General features: G+C 49.8%; 1 protein-coding gene across 2 annotated transcripts in view; it reads right to left on the reverse strand.

The window, feature by feature from the left end:
* Adamts14 (ADAM metallopeptidase with thrombospondin type 1 motif, 14) overlaps positions 1-19,581 on the reverse strand; it is a 76,810-nt gene that overhangs the window by 46,035 nt on the left and 11,194 nt on the right. For both annotated transcript variants that reach the window (NM_001389237.1, XM_039098764.2), the window contains exons 3-4: positions 5,434-5,590; positions 1,355-1,545 (exon numbers count right to left, since the gene is read on the reverse strand). In NM_001389237.1, coding sequence (NP_001376166.1) covers positions 1,355-1,545; positions 5,434-5,590 — 348 coding nt within the window. The remainder of the gene's footprint in view (positions 1-1,354; positions 1,546-5,433; positions 5,591-19,581) is intronic.

Raw genomic sequence — 19,581 nt, forward strand, 5'->3', positions numbered from 1 at the left:
TGGACAGATACAGCAAGAAACCTCTGGAATGTCCCTTACGAAACAACAGCAATTTCCAGGAAAGCAGGGCCACAGGAAATCCCCTCGGAGAGCTTCACACCATGAAGACAGATCTTTGGAGCCTGACTGAGCCACCACCACCGACTTCCTCATCCCCATGCTCTCCTTCCTTTAAGAATCCATTGAGAGACTGGAGAGGCGGCTCAGCAGTTAAGAGCACTGACTCCTCTTCCAGATGGACCCAGGTTCAATTCCCAGCAACCACATGGTGGCTCACAATGACTCTAGCTCCAGTTCTAGGGTTTCTGATGCCCTGAAACAGACAAAACACTGATGCACATAAAATAAAAAAATTATCTTTTGTGGATTTTTCGAGACAGGGTTTCTCTGTGTGGCCCTGCCTGTCCTGGAACTCACTCTGTAGAGCAGGCTGGCCTCAAACTCAGAGATCTGCCTGCCTCTGCCTCCCAAGTACTAGGATTAAAGGTGTGCACCACCACTCAGCAGTAAATACATGATTTTTAAAAATACTCAATAAAAAAAGAATTCGTTGGAGTGTCTGACAGATAGCTCAGCAGGTAAGGCTCTCAAGCCAAGCATGGGTATCTAAATTCAACCCCTGAAACCAGCTTCCCACAGACGGTCCATTGATCTCCATCTAACACTCTATAACACACACACACGATTGCATGTGTGTATACATATACACATACACATAATATACATATACACATAATATACACATAATATACATATACATATACATATACATATACATATACATATACATATACATATACATATACATATACATATACATATACATATACATATACAAGAACCTGTTTGACCAAATTAAAATTTCCAGCTTTGGCCACTTCTTCCAGTAAGTTACTCAAAGTGACAGCCCTACCTCACAGCCAAGGATCTGGTAAAGTCTTTCTTCTTGCCAATCTGTCTCAGACACAGGGCATAAATGGGAGAGAAGACATCCCCCTGACACATATGCCTGGGTCACCGGTTGCGGGATACCACCTCTCCAAAGGCCACCATTAGAGGCCAGGCTTCGACTGACACAATAGCACTTGGAGTCCACCCCACAAGAGACCAGCGAGTTCCAGCTGGTCCCCAGCGGTTACTGCACCCAGCGGCATGCTCCTAGCTGGACCTGCAGTTTATAGACTTGGGTGGTGCGGTCAGTACTCCAAGGAGGGAGGTGTGTCCCCAGTCACTCTCCCGTGGATAAGTTACAATCTGTCCTTCCCTCACATCCTCTCTCTGAGGAGCTCCAGGCCTGAGACACTGGCACTAGCAGAAACCCACCCACCCCGCCCAGGGCACGAGGGACACTCACGATGTTCATGAGCGTGAGCACGTAGTTCTGCGTGTGCTCCCTGCCGTGGAAGCGAACCACCGAGTCGTCCACTGCCAGCAGCACCTCGATGCTGTAGCTGCCAGGCTTGGCGTGTCGCCGCTTCCGCTCTGTGTCACCCAGCTGGTCCCCTACCAGATCCAGCACATTGGGAAGGTCACCAAGGCCGAAGGCTAGAAAAGGGATAGAAAAAGAGGGAGGCTGAATCCTGTGCTGATGGGTCTTTATATCTTCCTTTCTGTAGACAGGCTCTCCAGTGGTCTAGCCTGGTCTTCAACTTATCATGTAGCTGAAGACAGCCTTGAATTTGTGATCTGCTGATCTCCACTTCCTGAGCTTTGGGATGGCAAGCATGTGCCACCACGCCATTCACGAGGTGCAGCTGAGTGAACCCGGGGCTTCCTGACCTCTGGGCAAGCGCACATCCCCAGTCTCTCATACTGTGCTTCAAATACTCATCTGAAAACCTACTAGAGTGGGCCCAGAGCTGGGGCTGCAGACACTTTACAAATGCACTTTGAGCAGCTAGCCAACGAGCAGACGGACAAACGGCAGTTTGGTGATAATGGGGAGGAGGCTGGCCGTGAATCTACAGTTCAGTTCCAGAGACAGAAATGGACGGAGCTAGCATACAGTATGAGGGCTCCTTATCCAAAACCCTTCAGCCAGGCAATTTCTTTCAAGTCTTGGAACTCACATACACCCTGACAGCTGAGCATCCCTGACCCAAAAATCCCAACTTAGAAATACTTCAAACTCCACAACAGTGAGCATTCCTGGAAGCCCAGTATCTAAGCCCAGGGGCAATTCCAGTACCTTGGACAAGCCACTGGGAGGAGGGAGAGGGAAGTGTGTGTGTGTGTGTGTGTGTGTATGTGTGTAAGAAGGGTGTAAGTCACTCCAGCCCATGAGTAGCACTCACCACCTTGGAGTCCTTTGTTCATGTCTACTATAGGGAGGCTCAGAAAGGTTACCTAACTTTCCCTAGGTCACACAGCAAATTAGTACGTGGCAAGAGCCCAACCTCTAAAGTGGAGTCTTCCCTATTACCACAGCCAGGGCGAGACCATGCAAATTTCCCCCTCAGTAAGTGAGAAAGGGGGAGTCTGTGTTAACGGGGGTATCACAGGTGCCTCGGTCCTAATCTCTTCTATGTGAGCCTCCAGGCAGTGAACCAGAGCTGAGCAGTATCGGGGAGCCCACCCAGGGAGCCCCCAGGAGAATGGAAAACAGCTCCCCCAAACCACCAGCAATCTCCAATCCCTGACACCTAGGGTGACCCACAGATTCCATTTCCAAACCACACCCAAGGCCAGCTGCACTCTTAGAGCACTGCATTCACATGTCCAGACCAGCGCCGTCATCAGCCCAAAGATGTGCACACAGAATAGTAGTGCGGCATCAACAGCTGTGTTCTGGAGACGAGAGACGTACTAAGACCTCCGAGATGAGAAACCTTGACCGCTAGAGGATGACGTCATGCAGGCTTTGAACTGTATGCCTGTGTTCACACGAATCCACCCTCGTCTCGGGGAGAACTCAAGATTTGAAAGAGTGGAAAGGGTCTTGGCTGCACAGACAGCAAAGACAGCATAAAGCCACGCAGTTATGTAAAATGGTAACTTTGGGGTTGGGGGAGATGGCTCGGTGGGTGAAGGGCTTCGACGCAAGCATGTGGCCCAAAGTTGGATCTCTAGCCCTAGACAAATGCAGAGGTGGGGTTGCCTCCCTGGAATCCTAATGTTCGGGAGGCAGAGACTGACTCCTCAGAGCAAGGCAGCTAGCTTGATACACAAGTCCTTGAGCTCCAGAGTCAAGTGAAACAGCCTGCCTCAGTATATAAGGTAACGAACACTCAAAGAAGACACGTGTATGCACTCCCACAAGTACACGTCCACATACACATAAGCAGCAGCATGCCCATGAACACACATGTACATGTGTTCATGGCTGAGGCCCAGAGCTCTGAGTCTACATAGGCTTACATCTACTTGCTTCCTCAGGAAGGATGTGGGGGGAAGGAAGGCTGCCCAGGGCAGGCCAGGGATAAGGAAAAGGGGTATTTTAGTGTGCAAGAATGTGTGAGTGTATAGGTGTGAGTACTGGGGTACAGGGGTGCATAAGTACATGTCTGGGTATGAATACAGTATCAGTGTGTAGGTGTGCGGGTGTGTGTGTTACACATATACCCTCTTCAAGAAGTCACAGCCAAGGCCACATCCAGAGACCCCAGAAGAATTGTCTCTTTTACCCTAAGTTAATGGATGAACACTGTACCCCTTTACTGGAGACAGTTTGAGTGACAGGCCCATCTGGTGGAGCCCCTCAGGCCTCCCACTGTCTTCATTTCAGTTAGACCCCCTACAAACACACACACACACACACACACACACACACACACACACACACACACACACACGGGTCCATAGGGATGACCGAAGGGTGATGAGACTTTGGGGGTCTGTCCCACAGGAACCCCAGCCTATGTAGTGCATGGATCACTGGGGCATAATGTTGACTCTGAGGGGCCAGTAGAGGGGCCAGAAGAGGGGCCAGGAGAGAGGCCAGGAGAGGGGCCCGGCAGAGAATGGAGGTGGGGCTCACCCTTGTTGGGGGCAGTGTCCTTTGCCAGGCTCAGAGGTAGTTATATGCCAGGCAGAAAGCAGGCCTGTGAGAAACCCTCAGCTTGCCTGTCACAAGGGGACTGGCACACCTGGGAGCGTTCCTACCAATGTGCTTCAGAATTGAAGGTACCCAAGGAAGTCCTCTGCCACCCTTTGTCACATAGAGGAAAGAGCTTGAGTGGCCAGGCCGTAACCATTGGCTGGTACACAGGAGTTTCACCCAAGTAGCTTGAGGTACAGAAGACACTGTTCCCTGAGCCGATATCTCAACTCTGCTAATTTGGCCTTGGGGCCACCATCTATGTAGCTGCTGGGGAGGTCAGGATCAGGCTAACAGAGAGGGGCTAGGCTTCCCTAAGCCTCTCTTCAAAGATAGATTTATGGCCGTTTGATTCAGAACTAACCTTAAAAAAGAAAAAAAAATATAAGACTTAATGTTCTCCTTGGAGAGGAGGTACTGCACCCACCCCAGCCAAATTCCAGCTCCTCATTCCCACCTGCAGGCTACCTGTCCCTCCTCCCCCCAGTTCTTAGACACAGAGAGAGCAGCCGGATCTTCAGAGAAGTCACTACACATAGAACAACTGGGCTCTGGCACTCCTTCACTCGAGACCCCACCCCACAGGACCCCAGCATGAGGGTGTGGCCACTCAAGACCAGATTCCATCCATCCCTCACCATCGCTGAAACTCCACGGCAAATACAAGACTCACTGGGAAGTTGGTCACGGGGCGGGGACCGGCACCTGTCACATACGCTATATCTTTCTCTCAACAGTGGTGCCGAAGTGTGTTCGCCAGGGAGCGGGGTTGTGCCCGGTTTTAAGGGGTTCCCACATTAGCATGCTACTCCAGTGAGTACAGTGAGAACAGCATTTGTCACTGTGCTGTTGGCCTCTATTCGTGAAGGCTTCATAGGTATCCACTGATACCTACAACAGCCTCGGTTAGTAGTTAGCACCCACTGTTGCTTCGTTAGGAAGATGAGGTTCAGGGGTGTTAAAGCACTTGCCTGGGGGGGTCACTGAGCAAAGTCCTGAAATACAAGGCTGTCCCTGTGGCTCTGCCACCAAGTATTAATTAGTAATGTCCTAAAGAACCTTCCCACTGCTCATACAAAATGGATGTGGCTTTTTAGGGGGAAAAAATGGCCACTCAACCTTCTGCTTCTGCTTAGCCACAGCCTTTTCAAAAACAGCATGGAGCATCCCCAGAGATGCTAGAGGGATCCATGTTCAAGACCCAAGTGACCTTCTCTGCCCCTGGTTCTGGCCAGTTGTAGCAGCCCCTTCAATCCACTGGGGTTTCTCTCCTGTCATGGTCACTCCGTATGGGCCGGGCCCATTTTACAAATGAGAAGACTGAGGACAGGTACTGCGAGCTTACATCGGAAGTTATCCCAGAGACGGAGACAAAGGTCACTCCTGACATAGCCTACCTTCATTGTGGAGGTCCCCATGAGGCTCTGTCCACTCCCTCTGGACGGCTTCCCGGCGGTATACCACGTGGGTCCTCCCGCCAGCCTCTTTCTCCTGCTGCCCTCGCTCCAGAGGCTCAATGAAGAAGTCTGAGTTGTCTGTGCGGATGAGGCCAGCCTGAGGGTCAGGGGGAGCAGGAGCAAGGGGGAGAGAGAAGAGGTGAGAAGACAAACAGGTGGGTGGGCTCTTCCTCCAGGGTCCTAGGAAACCTTGGGAATTCTGGAAGTCCTATGACAGGAAAGTACAGGGGTTAGGAACTCTGAGCATGAGAGCAGGGAGGGGAGGGCCACCATTTTAAACACAGCAGATCTGCACTGCCTGTGCTAGTCATCTGAGGCTCCATTTGAACAAAGACTTAGTTCTACACTTTGCAAGGTGAGCAGGGAGCACACAGCCAGGTTCAGCACTCTGATGGTATCCTACTCCCACTATGGCCGAGAAGGAAAGGCCCAGAACAAAAGGGGAATCAGCCCTTGGAGAGGTGTGGACCCTGCTCCAGTACAAAGGGCTATTGTTTCAGACCTGAAGCCTGTGGTACAGCAGGGGGCTAATGGGCCCCTCAGAACTGAGCCAGGAGAGTGCACCAAGGGTGCGGGCTCCCTTTTCACTCTCCCATACAGCCCACCTCAAAATATTCCTTAAAAAAATAAAACCAAGAGCTGGCCTTGGAAATCAAAACACAAAAATGTAACCCTTGGCCAAACCCAGCAAATGTTATTAGCCACCAACTGAGACTACAATCAAAGAGGCTAATAAAACATAAGGAAGTGTATTATTTAATATACATATGCTTGCATATGAATATACACACACACATGCACAGACACACAGATATACATGCACATGTACACATATGCATGCGCATGTGCACACACACACACACACACACAAACAAACAAAGCACATCATCTTTATAAAGTAAGCTAGCACTTACTATGGTGTCCCCAAAATAGCAGATAAGATATTTGTTGGATTCACTCACTGATTCTAAGAGGTATCTACTGAAAGCCTTCAGCATCCCAGACACTGGAAGCCCAGATGTGGACATAAAACCCTGTGCATTTTCATAAGCCGACGGGTCTCCTCCATTTCAACCAGAATTCCCCTCCTTAAAGCAGCCATCAGACACCATTTGGTTTCACCCACCTCCCCAGCTCGGCCTGTTTGGAAGTTGTAGCTCAGGAAGTCCTTCAAGGCCCCAGTGTGCCTCCCCCTGCAGCATCAGGCCTTCATGTCTGTCAGTGAGGCAAAAGCTGAGATGGTCAGGACCAGGATGGCCACCTTCACACCTCAATACAGACCCATTCATCAGGCACTTTTCCTGGAGGAAATAGTGCCACTGTGGTGGTGTGCTGCCTCCTTGGGCTCCAATTTGTCCGGTAATATGATGGTCTGAGAAAACCCTGGTGTATTTGTTAAAATGTGAGGGACTGGGCTCTCGGGCTAGGAAGACAGCATAAGGCCCTTGCGATGCACGTTAGCCCGACAAGCTGCATTCAGATCACCAGAGCCCACATAAAAGCCAGACAAGTAGCACAGGCTACCCCGATAGTCTCAGCACTCCTGGTGGTGTGGGGCTGGGTGGATGGGGGTTGCTGAGGCAGGAGAACCTCAGCCAGCCTGGCATAAGCTTCATGAACAAGAGATCCTGTTTCAATCAAGAAGAGGACTAGAACCCAAGCTTGTTCTCTGACGGCATACACACTGTGGCACGTGAATGCTTGTATGCACACACATAGCACGCATGCACACACATAGCACGCATGCACACACACACACACCACATACTCCCTCCACACACATACCCCCTCCACACACAGACCAGCATGAACATACACATACAACACACATACCACATACACCGCACACATCACACACAAACAAATTAGCATGCACATGCATACAGTACACATACCACATACACCACACACACGTGTACACAAAGACCAGCACACACATACAACACACACACACACACACACACACACACACACACACACCACATACAATTCCTTCAAAATTCCTCAGCATTCCTTCAAAAGACTCAGTCCCTGACATTTGCTTTGGCAAACAGGTAAATAAGGTTCAGCCTCTGGCTCTGGGGAGGAGCCAAGGATGAGGAATGTCCTACCCTGCCCAGCACTAGGGCAGGTGTGGCCCTGAGGGATGGGTGTACATCAGACACCTAGTTACAGGAGTTAAAAATACAACCTGATACCCCTGCCCAACAAGGAGTGTGTTGGCCCCATGGAAACCTTAGCAAGAACAGGAGCAGGAGCAAGAGGCTCAAAAGCTTCCCAGCATCAACTTCATTCTCTCCCTTGCTGACAACATGATGTCTCACCACTGCCCTCCTTCACAGGCCTGTATGCAGCCTGGGGTAGAGCTGTGGTGACCCCAGCTGTTACACACACATCCTGAGACTGGCATCCTGGGCTACATCCCACTGCTCTATACATGCACCATATACATACAGGAACCATGGAGGGAGGGGTGTGAGCATGAAAGGAAGGGAGAAAGCATTAGGTTAGTCAAAGAAAGCCATCCAAGAGGGGAAGGGTATGCCAGGTGGAAGGAACCCTTGGCCAGAACATGGGCCATGCCAGAGACCAGAGAGGCTTGAAGATCACGGGAAGAAACCGAGAAAGGATAAGAAGTAATGGCCAAACTCAAGGGCCTCTACCACTGTAGAGCTGTAGAACCCTAGGGCACAGGAAATGGGCAAGCTTCAAGAGACAGCTGGTGGCCTCAAGCACAGGACATGTCCCAACACTATGGCCGCTGGAGAGTCTTGACAGGGCTGGTTAGAAGGCTCAGCCCAGTCCACCTTCGCTTTCCACGTTCCTTCCTATGCCCCATCTGCAAGTGAGGGGCTGTTCCCGGGACAAGCAAAAACAACATCCCTTCATAGGTCTATCCAGGCCAAGGTCCACCCAACTAGGCTTGCCCAGGGTAGCGGCCTGTGCCATATCAGCCCCCATGCTTCCTGAAGTAGCCTGGCAGAGCAGAACCCCCTAAACCAGTAGGTAGAAGACCCCATGCACATTTTCCATGCTCTCTAGCCCTCCTTGCCCAGATCCTCTCTGTTCTGGAACTTGTCTCACCAACTGCACAAAGCAGATATTTCAAACGCAGACACCTCATGCCTCATGGATTGGTGATTTCACATGGTTCAAAGTAGGGATGTAGGCTCCAGAAGGATCTGGATTACTGCCCAGCCCACAGACACTGACCACATTTCTAAGTTCCAGATTGAGATCTCCTAACCTAAGGACAAAACCAGCTAGGAGACCTCTCACCTATGCTTGGACGTCTCCAGTGACAGGGTGCAAGACAGACTCTTTAGTGTTGGGGGGGTGCTGCATGTATTCAAATGTTAAATGCTGGTCCCCAGGTTGTCCCACCTGATGAGGAGATCCTCATGTACATCAAGTGATGTAAACCCTGCACCCCAATTTAAAGTTATGTGGTTTATAAGAGGCTAGAGCCTGTGACTGTGCAGTAGGGAGAGAAAGGCAGGACTTGAGGATCCAGTGAGGAGTCTAAGGAAGACCAGAGGAAAAGAAGAGGGTCAAAAGGAAAGGAGACGGGGAGAGGAGGAGGCCGCCATGAGAGGAGATGGACCATGAGCATGTGGACAGGAGAAACAGCAAGCAGCATATGGCTGGGATGTAAGTTAGAATAGATTGAAACTTGCCCAATCTAGACTTACAGCTAGTAAATGAAATACTAAGATTGTATGTCTCGGGGCTGGGGATTTAGCTCAGTGATAGAGCGCTTACCTAGGAAGCGCAAGGCCCGGGGTTCGGTCCCCAGCTCCGAAAAAAAGAACCAAAAAAAAAAAAAAAGATTGTATGTCTCTTATACGGGATAGATAGAATAAATAACTCTTTTTTTTTTTTTTACACTATAAGAGTACTCCTAACATGTCAACTCGACCCAGCCTAGAGTCATTGAGAAGAGAATCTCAGTTCTGTATTGCCTTTATCTGGTTGGCCTAAGATTGTCTTGATTGTTAATTGTCATAGGAGGGCCCAGCCCACTGCAGGCAGCACCATTCCACAGGTTGGCGGTCCTGAGCTGCATAAGAGAGCTTAGGCAAGCATTAGCCCGGGCGAACCAGCAAAGAGTGGTCCACCATGGTTTCTACCTTCAAGTTCTTGCCCTGGCTCCCCTCAATGATGGACCGCGACCTGAAAGTGTAAGCCAAATAGACTCCCCTTCCCAAGTTGCTTTTGATCAGTGTTTTATCACAGTAACAGGAAGGAAACAAGAATATGTCTCTGCTCTGGCCCTTTATAAACTGCCTTATTATTTGTTATTATTAAAAAGTAGTTCCTACAGCTTACTCTGTCTTGACCCATTTTATCTTCATAACCCTTTGAGAAAGGCACTAATACTAGAGCAATTTCATAAATGAGTTTTAGAAATTTAGAAAATCAAACAACTTGCTCAACTCATCCAGTGAGGGTCACCATTGAACAGGAGCCCGGGTCTGTGTGGTCTGTAACTGAGACGCCATACGACCTTGGTTCATCTGGGCTGGCGCCTACCCTCTGGGTCCTTTCCTAGTCCCACCTGAAATTCTCCTGCCTTCTGTTGGAGTCTGACCTTGCAGAGCAAGAATGCTTAACCTTGGTGTCCCCATGGACACCAGCCCACTGCCCACCATGAATGTGACAGCAGTGGAGACCCAGAGCACACGGCTCACAAAGGGAACAGTGCCCTGTCACACTGTCCAGGTGACTTCCCATCTCTCCTTCCTATCACACAGGCATCTCTCCAGCACCAAGGACTCCTCAAGCCCCAAGGAGTCTGCTCAGCCCCCTAACCTTGCCCCAGGGCACACTTAAGGAGTCTAACCCCAAGGACAGTTTACTGAGTAGGACAAAAGAGCTGGGCCCAGTAACTGGGGGTGGGGGGGCATACATTGCCTACGCTGTGATTGTGGATTTCACTGGTCCCCAGAGAACAAGAGCAGAGCCTATCCAAAGACTGTTCTCATCCCATCAGAGGCATGGTGCGTGGGCCTGTGCCAGAGCCAGATCTGGGCTCTCTCTGGGCCTCAGAGAGAAGATGAGACAGTAAACCTGGCCCTGACCCCTAGCTCCAGCCATTCTTACCTTCATGGAGACCACTAGGGTATGACCTGCCTGGACAGCACAAGCCCTGACCCTTCCCTGCCTAGCTCTGCTCTCCTCCTCTAGACAAAAAGAGATTTGGCATAAATTTCCTTGAATCCCTGCCCTGGCCAGGAAGCCAGGCACCACGCGAGGCAGACAGACTGGCAAGCGGAGCCTCCTGGCTCCCTGCCTCCTCGCTAAATCACTCCGTCTCTCAATTTATGAGATGTTTATATTTCTCAAAAGTGGTAGCTAATTTTAAAGTACTAAAATCAAATCAAATTTCTGGGTAAGACATCAAGGGAAAGGGGAAAAATTATTTGTAGAAGGCTGGGAAAAAAAAATCAACGTTGGCCCGATGTATTTGTACTCGCCGCTCATTTCTTCACAAACAGTACGTAGGTGGGAAATATACGCTAAAAAGGCTCCTCATACAACAAAAACAAAACAAAGACCGAAGCCTTGGTTACGTCTGACAGAGCGAGATACCACGTGGGCCCTCAGCCAGGAGAAGGCCTGGCCATCCTAGCCTTCCACTAAATTCCCTTTAATGTGGTCGTTTCCGTGTGTCCTTCCTGGGAGGCTATGGCTAGTGGGAGCAGGGATTCCATTTGGATTTTTCTTCCACTGCGCCTTGTGGTGACATCACTTTCATGGCAAAGGCAACAGCTCCTCTCTATCTATACCCAGCAGCCTCAGAGGGCCATATGCAGGTTTTCCCCAATAGTCCGGGTGGAGAGGAACTCACAGTTTCAGTGTGGCATCCCAGGGCATCTGAAGAAGTGGTCACATGGCAACTGGGGCAGGGAGTGGGGCCCGCTGTGAGCGCCGAGCAGGCTCGGTTTGTTACTGGTGGCCGTGTACCATCAGGACAAAGTCCCAGAGATTTAAGTAGATAAGTGAAGCCAAAGCATTCTGAAATTTGTACATGTGTGCTCTTGTATGTAAAATATGTGTGCTCTGTAGGTTACATGTATATTCATGGAGACAAAGGCAAGGGGACACAGAGACAGCAATCAAAATCTCCAGGAAGGCCTGGGAAATGTGTCCTCAAGTGGAATGGAAATCCGAGCTTGGAAATGGGCCAGGCTCTGTCTGTGCCCGGTCGGGTACAGAGACGGTGAAGGACACAGCCAGACAGGTTCTAGAAGCCTGGTTCTGAGACATAACTGCAGGGCACCTGGGAAGGAGAGTCTCTTAGGTGCCATGGCTTCCCAGAAGGAAGGCCTTGCAAGAGACAACTGTAACTGTGCATAGCAACGAGGCAGGATGAGGGTCAGTTACCCCTTCCACCCTTCCTCAAGGGGTAGCTGGATTGTTCTTACCCCTGCACCCTGATGTGCTACACCATCCCCAACACCGGTCCGTACCTCTATCTCTCCCTATACTACAAGGCTACCACAACCCCCTAAGTCTTCTGCAACCTAGGATACTGACCGCTGCTGCTCCCGCTCCTGGCCTCCGTCCCTCCTCACCACCTTGGACCTCTTGGTTTACATGCATGATAATTCCCCTACAAATATCTATAATTCTCATCCCTCTTTCTCCCCACTCTGCTCTCACTAGGACCCTCCCCTTCCCAGTCTGTCCATCCACCCACTCCAGGGCTGCACACGGATAGACAGGACACTTCAGGTGCTTATCGCCTTCGCTCAAGCCAACAGACACTCCTCTCTAGTGTGCGAGCCACTGGGGTCTCTGCAACACGTCCCCAACACATCTGCCCAGACTCTTTCATCGGAAGCCAGCAGCTACACACATGATGCATGAATAGCACAGGTAGAGGGGCCCTAGGACATTTCTTTCCAGGTGTCCCAAATGGCAGGACCTCCAACAGGGACCCAGATGTAAACACCAAGGCTCCGTCCATGTTGGTGTCAACAATCTTCCCACAACAGACCCTACCCCTGTTCCTTCCTTCTCTCTTCTTCTGGGGCTGGACGTTGTCTTCCACCCTGTGCTTAAGGTCGCTTCTTGTTTGCTCTTTGGGGACTCAGGTCCTGCAACCGTGGCTGTCTCTTTGGTATCATCACATAGACCTCTCGTAGGCCACTGCCCTCAGCATTCAAGCCCATCCAAGTACCTCCACTCGCCATTGCTGGCTATTGCTCCAGTCTCAGGAAAGGAACAGGAGACCCCTGTTCCTTTCTACCCACTACAAATTGGCCTATAGAGCCACCATTTCCCGAAAGATTCGTTCACCTGTGACCACCCTGTGGTCAAAGCTGGCACTCAGTTCCCTGCCCCATCCTGGTTTCCTTGAAATCACATGCTCTCTGAGGCTCATCCCCAATCCTGGCTTAAAAGGCCTCACGCTGACAGATAATTCCTGATTAACAGCCACTCTGGTCCTTCTCGGTACTCCTTATACACATATGTATTCCTTTGATATTACCCAACAACCCCCTTTGACAGAGACCCAGATCTCCACCAGACAGGCTAACTTCAGAGAACTCTAGGCTTGTGGCCAGACCTAATCTTCCTCTCTTGACTTTCTCATCCCTGAAAAAAAAATAATTCAAGGAAGGCCAGGACTGAAGACCTGCAACTTCCGGTAACCTAACCCCACAGTCAGTTCAACTGTACGCGGCACCCAAGGGTCCTGCAGGGTCCAAGCCCTGAAAGGGCTGTGCTAGGTTATTTTCTTTGAGCCATGGCATGAGAGAAGTAGCAGGGTTCCTGTCAGGGTTCTTCTATGCACAGGAATGACAAAGAGCAGGAAAAAAAAAAAAAAAAAGAAGAAGACAACAAGCCTCTACTAGTCTTAACGAACTTATATCTTTTACGACCCAATAATTAAGACAAACAACTCAATTTAAAAATCGGCAAAGGATCTGAGTAGCCATTTCTCCAAGGAATATATTTAAATGGCCAATGAAAAGGTGCCCAGTGTCATTAGTCAGCAGGGGGACTCAAATCCAAACCACAAACGAAATACTGCTTCACACCCACTGCGTTGGCTAGAATCGAAGTAAGATAATAACAAGTGCTGGCAGGAACAGGGAGAAACTGGAGCCCTTACGCATCGCTGGTGGGAATGTAGACTGTTCAGCCACTTGAAAGCAGCCTGGCAGCTCCTTAAGCAATTGAGTGGCGTTGATACAAGGTCCAGAAAGTCCACTCCTAGGTAGAGACCCAAGAGAAACAAAAACACATCCACCCCAAAACCTGTCCACAGACTGTTAGCCTCCATTGTCAACTTGACGGGATTTAGAGTCACCTAGGAGACACACTTCTGGGCTTGTCTGGGAAGGCGTTTCCTGATAGGTTTAACCAAGGAAGGGTGAGCCATCCTGAATGTGGAAAGCATTATTGTGTGGCCCCAATCAAAAGGGGGGTAAAGGAGAAGCATGCTAAGTCCCAGCATTCTCCTCTCCTGCTGCCTGCACAAAGACACAGTATGGCCGGCTGCCTCACAGTGCCTCACAGGCCATGCCCTCCCGCCATGATGGGCTGTCCCTCTTCTTAAACCCTGGAGCCCCAAACCAATCCTCCCTCCCTTCCTTAAGTTGCTCTTGTCATAGCAACCAGAAAAGTCATCAGCACAGACTGTTCAGTCACAGAAGTACTGTTCACATCGATCAAAAAGTGCAGGGAGCCAGAGATGCCTATCAACCAAACATGACACAATGGATTATCTGGCCATAAAAATGAATGAAGGACAAGAGCACGCCACAGAGAAGATGAGCCTGTTGACATCGAGCGAGAGAAGCCAGATACAAAAGATGGCGGCGAGTTCTGTGAGAACCCTGGGAACCGATACCCAGTGGTCATCGAAGGTTCCAGACCTCGCAGGAAAGAGAATAGGAAAGCGTACACAGAAAGCAGTAGGAGGGATTGTTCTGGGGCAAGAGGTAAGAAACACCCATTTCCTGTGAACGGATGGAAACCTCATGATGACTGTGAAGAGAGCAGCACATCTCTATGGTCATCCACTAACAGTCCACCGAGAGCCAGGTGTGGTTGGCACACAACCTTAATCCCAGCCCTCAGGAGCCGGAGATATGCAAATCTCTGAGTGAGTTCGAGGCTAGCCTGGTCTACAGAGTGAGTTCCAGAACAGTCAGGGCTACATACAGAAACCCTGTCTTGAAAAAGCATCCCCCCTTCAAAAACAGAAAGAGAGAGAGAGAGAGAAAGAAAGAAAGAAAGAAGGAAGGAAGGAAGGAAGGAAGGAAGGAAGGAAGGAAGGAGGGAGGAGATGGGTAGGGAGAAAGGGAAGAAGAAAAGAAAAATAAGATAAAATGCACTGAACTGTGTGCTTTGAACAAGTGAATTGCATGCTGCTTGTAAGACAACTGAGAACTCACTCAGGGAGACAGACACTGGGAACCATTCTCCCAGCACACAAGCTGCCTCCTTCCTCGGAAGCATGAGTCAGCATGGCTCAGATGCAGTGAGGCCCCAGCTGAGGGAGATCTGCTGGATACAAGGGCAGTCAAGGTCTTGGGCAGAGCCCAGGAAAGTCTGCAGGCTGATTCAGACAGCGCTGCAGCCTGAGGGCAAGCAGGAGCCCTTACAGGATGGGGCTGAAAAAGCCAGACTCTCCCTCTATCTGATCCATAAGCTCTACTGTCCTCCATCCCAGCAGCTTGAGAACTCCCAGACAGGACAAAGGCAGGAATCCAGAGCCTCTGCCAGCGCCAGCGGGGACTGGTGGGGCAGGGTGGGGTGGGGTGGATGCAACGACTCAGTGCAACGACCACTGAGTATCTGCTCCTAGGGACAGGACATCTGTAGGCTCTGGGAAGGACTGAACCTAGCCCATCTGCAGCAATACTATGGCTGATACGGAGAAGTGCAGAGGCCCTAAGTTCAAATCTTGACTCTGCTGCTCATTCAGGTAATCTTGGGTAAGGTGACATGACAATCTCGTTCACCTGTCTGGTTAGGAGTAATAAGCATGCGACATTCAGACATCACTTCTGCCTTCCAGTGGCGGACGTGTGGCATCTCTAGCTGTGGTTGTGATGGTCTTTAACCTCACTCAGACTATGTTTTAGAGCTGTGGTTCTCAACCTTCCTAATGCTGCAATCCTTTAATACAGCTCATGTTGTGGTGACCCCAACCGTAAAATTATTTTTGTTGCTACTTCATTACTGTAATTTTCCTATTATGAATCATAAGCTAAATGTCTGATGTGCACATGGTCTTAGGCAACACGTGTAAAAGGGTCATTGGACCCCACCAAAAGGGTCGAAACTCACAGGTCAACAGCCACTGTTTTAGAGCCTGGAGGCTCAGAAAGAGGATGCTGGACCCAGAGATGGAATCATCGGTCTTCAACCCCAGAAAGGTTTGTTCCTGATTCCTGGCTCTGACACAACCTGCTTTTACCTACTCAGGTCCTCTACCTATAAATGGGAAGACATTCCCAAGAGGGGAAAACCCCACTAGGTATGAAAAGTCCCTACCAAGAACAGGAAACTGGGGCTGGGGAGATGGCTCAGTGGTTAAGAGCACTGGCTGCTCTTCCAGAGGTCCTGAGTTCAATTCCCAGTAACCTCATGGTGGCTCACAACCATCTGTAATGGGATCTAATGCTCTCTTCTGGTGTGTCTGAAGACATATATATATATGTGTGTGTGTGTGTGTGTGTGTGTGTGTATTTAACTGTTAAAAGAAGAACAGGAGACTGATACGATTTCTTTCTCTTTAAAACGTTACATTTTCTGACTCTGCTATGGTTTCATTATCTCAAAAGACAATCCTATTCTGCCTGGAATTCTACAACTCCCCTCCCCTAAAACAATTTGTAAAAGGAAACTGTGGGGGTTGGGGATTTAGCTCAGTGGTAGAGCGCTTGCCTAGGAAGCGCAAGGCCCTGGGTTCGGTCCCCAGCTCCGAAAAAAAGAACCAAAAAAAAAAAAAAAAAAAAAGGAAACTGTGTTCATCAGCCTTTCACAGCTGTGACAAAATGTTTGAGAAAAAAAATCAAGGTTAAAAAGAAGAAAGATAGGGCTGGAGAGATGGCTCAGTGGTTAAGAACATGTATTGTTCTTGCAGAGGACCTGAGTTCAACTCCCAACATCCACTCAAGCAGCTCCCAGCTGTTTCTAACTCCAGCTCCAGGGATGTCTCTGATCTCAGACACAATGCACGTATACGGACACGCAAACATGTAGATGTAAATAAATAATACAAATATTCCTTTAAAAAGAAGAAAGGTATATTTGTCTCATGGTGGTTTTGGCGCTACTATCTTTGAGTCCGTGGTGCCACAGGGCAGGGTGGCAGAGGATATGTAGTTAAACAAAGCTGCTCATCTCATGGTAGCCAGGGAGCAGAAAGCAGGGGGAAGAGTTGGGGTCCCCATCTGTTCATCAAGGGCTTGTCTTCAGAGACCTAACTTCCGTTAGTTAGTCCCCATCCCTTGGTAGCAGCACAAGTTGCCCTTGGTGGAACATTTCAGATTCTGACCATAGCACCAATACCATGAACCCTTCTTTCTCTGCCATGCATCTTACCTGGCAACCGATGGTAAGACTCCATGAGTAGTGACCCATCTGAGACTCACTTGGTGGCACAGGCCTCTTCAAACTTCAATTTCCACATCCAAAGCCAAAGGGTTTGGAGGACAAAATGAAATAGGAACAGGCCAACGCCCCACAGGGTCTGACTTTTAGCAGGGTGTGGTCTTCCAACTTCTTCCCTTCCTGGGCCCGACCCCCATGACCTGACCCCAGCTTCTCTGTCAAATACGTGGCTATGACAACTGTCCTTTCTCTCGGGTGCTTATTTCAATCACCCGAGGAATTTGCAGATCTATTACCACCCAGGCCACACTCCGGATCCATGACATCACACCTCAGTTGAGGGGCTTGGACATGGCATGCCCTCAAAAGGTACCCCAGGTTTTGCCAAAAACCACATACCTAAACTGAAACCTTCTGGTCTATGGAACGGTACTCGAAGGGATGATGAAGGACTCTTTCATAAAACGACCAATCAGCATGGAGTAGACAGAACAAGTGCAGAAAATGGACAGGAAATAGAAATTCCAGTGGACTGTCTGCGCATGCCCCGAATGGTGTTCACAATCTGCGCATGTCCTGAATGGGGTTCATCATCTGCGCATGCCCTGAATGGGGTTGATCCCAGATGGTCTGCTTCTGCATTCCCCTGCCATTGGAAGCATCCCACCGCTGCATGGAGTGACCAAGGACTCCTGAGATACTCTGTGCCTCATACCATCTCAAGATCTCACAATCTCCTCCCCCACCACCCCAAACACAACTTCTCTGTGGGTGACAACTGCCCAAACCTGCCCCAAGGACAAGGGAGGGTTTTGAGGTCCAGGAAAGGTCTGAGAGGGTGTGATCTGCAGGCAGCCAATGGCAAGTCAGAGATGTCAGTGGCCATGCGAGGTGGGGAAATTCACAGGACAGATAAGTCCCTGTGTTTTTGATGGTGATGCTGATAATGAGAACAGCGACATTGGTGGTGATAATTAACTGTCCTCTAACCGCCCTCTATTGCCAACCAGACCTCAATTACTCAGACCATTACCAGCATCGTACATACACTTAAAGGAGGGGTGATTGTTGTATTTTTCACCCTACCCCAGCTCCAGAGATCCTGCTGTAGGTGGCAGGGTGGGGCTCACACCTACAGGTGTTCCGAGCTTCCCCTTCCTCTGCAAACCATGCCTTAGGGGCCATTTGGAGTCTCAGTGTTCCTCCTTGGGGCTGAAGCCACCCTGCGTCCATTTCCCTATGTCCGAAAGTCACATGACTCTGAGGTTCCCCTATACCACTCCATCACCACCACAGCCCACCATGATCGGGCTGGGAGTTCTGCCTGGCCCTTTGCTTGGCTCCCAGTCCTGGCAGCGACTGTAGCTTCAGGACGAGGAGACAGGAAGCAATCCTTGAGTGCCAGAAGACGGCATGGCTGCCAAGCCTTGAACTGAGAAGCAGCTCTCTGCACAGAGGCCCTGCAGTCTGCACCCTGTGGCTCAGATGCCAACCAGATCACTTGGGGCAGCGCCAGGGAAAGGGTACACGCAGCCCCCCTCAGCAGGGGAGAGTCGGCCAGGAGAGGGCCCAGAAGGTCCTGCCTTGGCTGAGAGCTACATCTCTCCATAGATCACAATTGAATGTCTGTCTCAGACTCCAATACAAGGTCAGTCTGTGGCGGCCCGGGAGAAGGTTCCCGAACAAGGCAGGGAAGCACCGGGGAGTAGGCACACCAGAAACCCAAATCTTATGGCAACAGGCTCCGGCTCCAGTGGCCCTAACAACACACTGACCACCTGGGAAACACCGGTTTCCTCTGCACAGGGTGCAAGAGCAGACAAAATACAAATAAATCCTACTTGGGAACTGTACCACTAGAATGTCCCCTATTGCCAGAATTCTGACACCTTATCCTCACCAATACACTTGTCAGTGAGCAGCAGCACAAATTTCCATCATGCAACCTTAAGGCCTCTTCAACCGTGGCCTCTCACTCATTCATTCATTCATTCATTCATTCACTCATTCATTCATTCATTCACACATCCATCCATTGTTTAATCGTTCACCTGTTTAGTTATTCAGCAGAGACACTCAAAATAGAATTTTTAAAAAATGTGTCTTTATGACCTGGGGAGATGGCTCAGTAAGTAAGAGCACTTGCTGTATAGTGTGCGGTTTCAGATCCATGTGAAGAGCTGAGAGTGGCTGTGAGTGGAGAGACAGTGACAGGAGGACCGTTGGCATGTGCTGGACAGTTAGTCCAGCAGAAAAACAAACTGTGGCTGGTGAGAATCTGTCTCAAGCAAGTGATAGGGGAAGCTGCCTGACATCTTCCTCCAATCTCCATTTATGCTTGAATGCATATACACACACACACACACATACACACACATATGTATGTGCACACACACGTGCCCGAACACACATGTACACACATATACGTATGCACATAGATACATGCATACACACATACATGCATGTGCACATGTGCATGCACACACATATATGCATGCACATACATAT

This window comes from Rattus norvegicus, chromosome 20 (assembly GCF_036323735.1).
Source record: "Rattus norvegicus strain BN/NHsdMcwi chromosome 20, GRCr8, whole genome shotgun sequence".
Classification (NCBI taxonomy): Eukaryota; Metazoa; Chordata; class Mammalia; order Rodentia; family Muridae; genus Rattus; species Rattus norvegicus.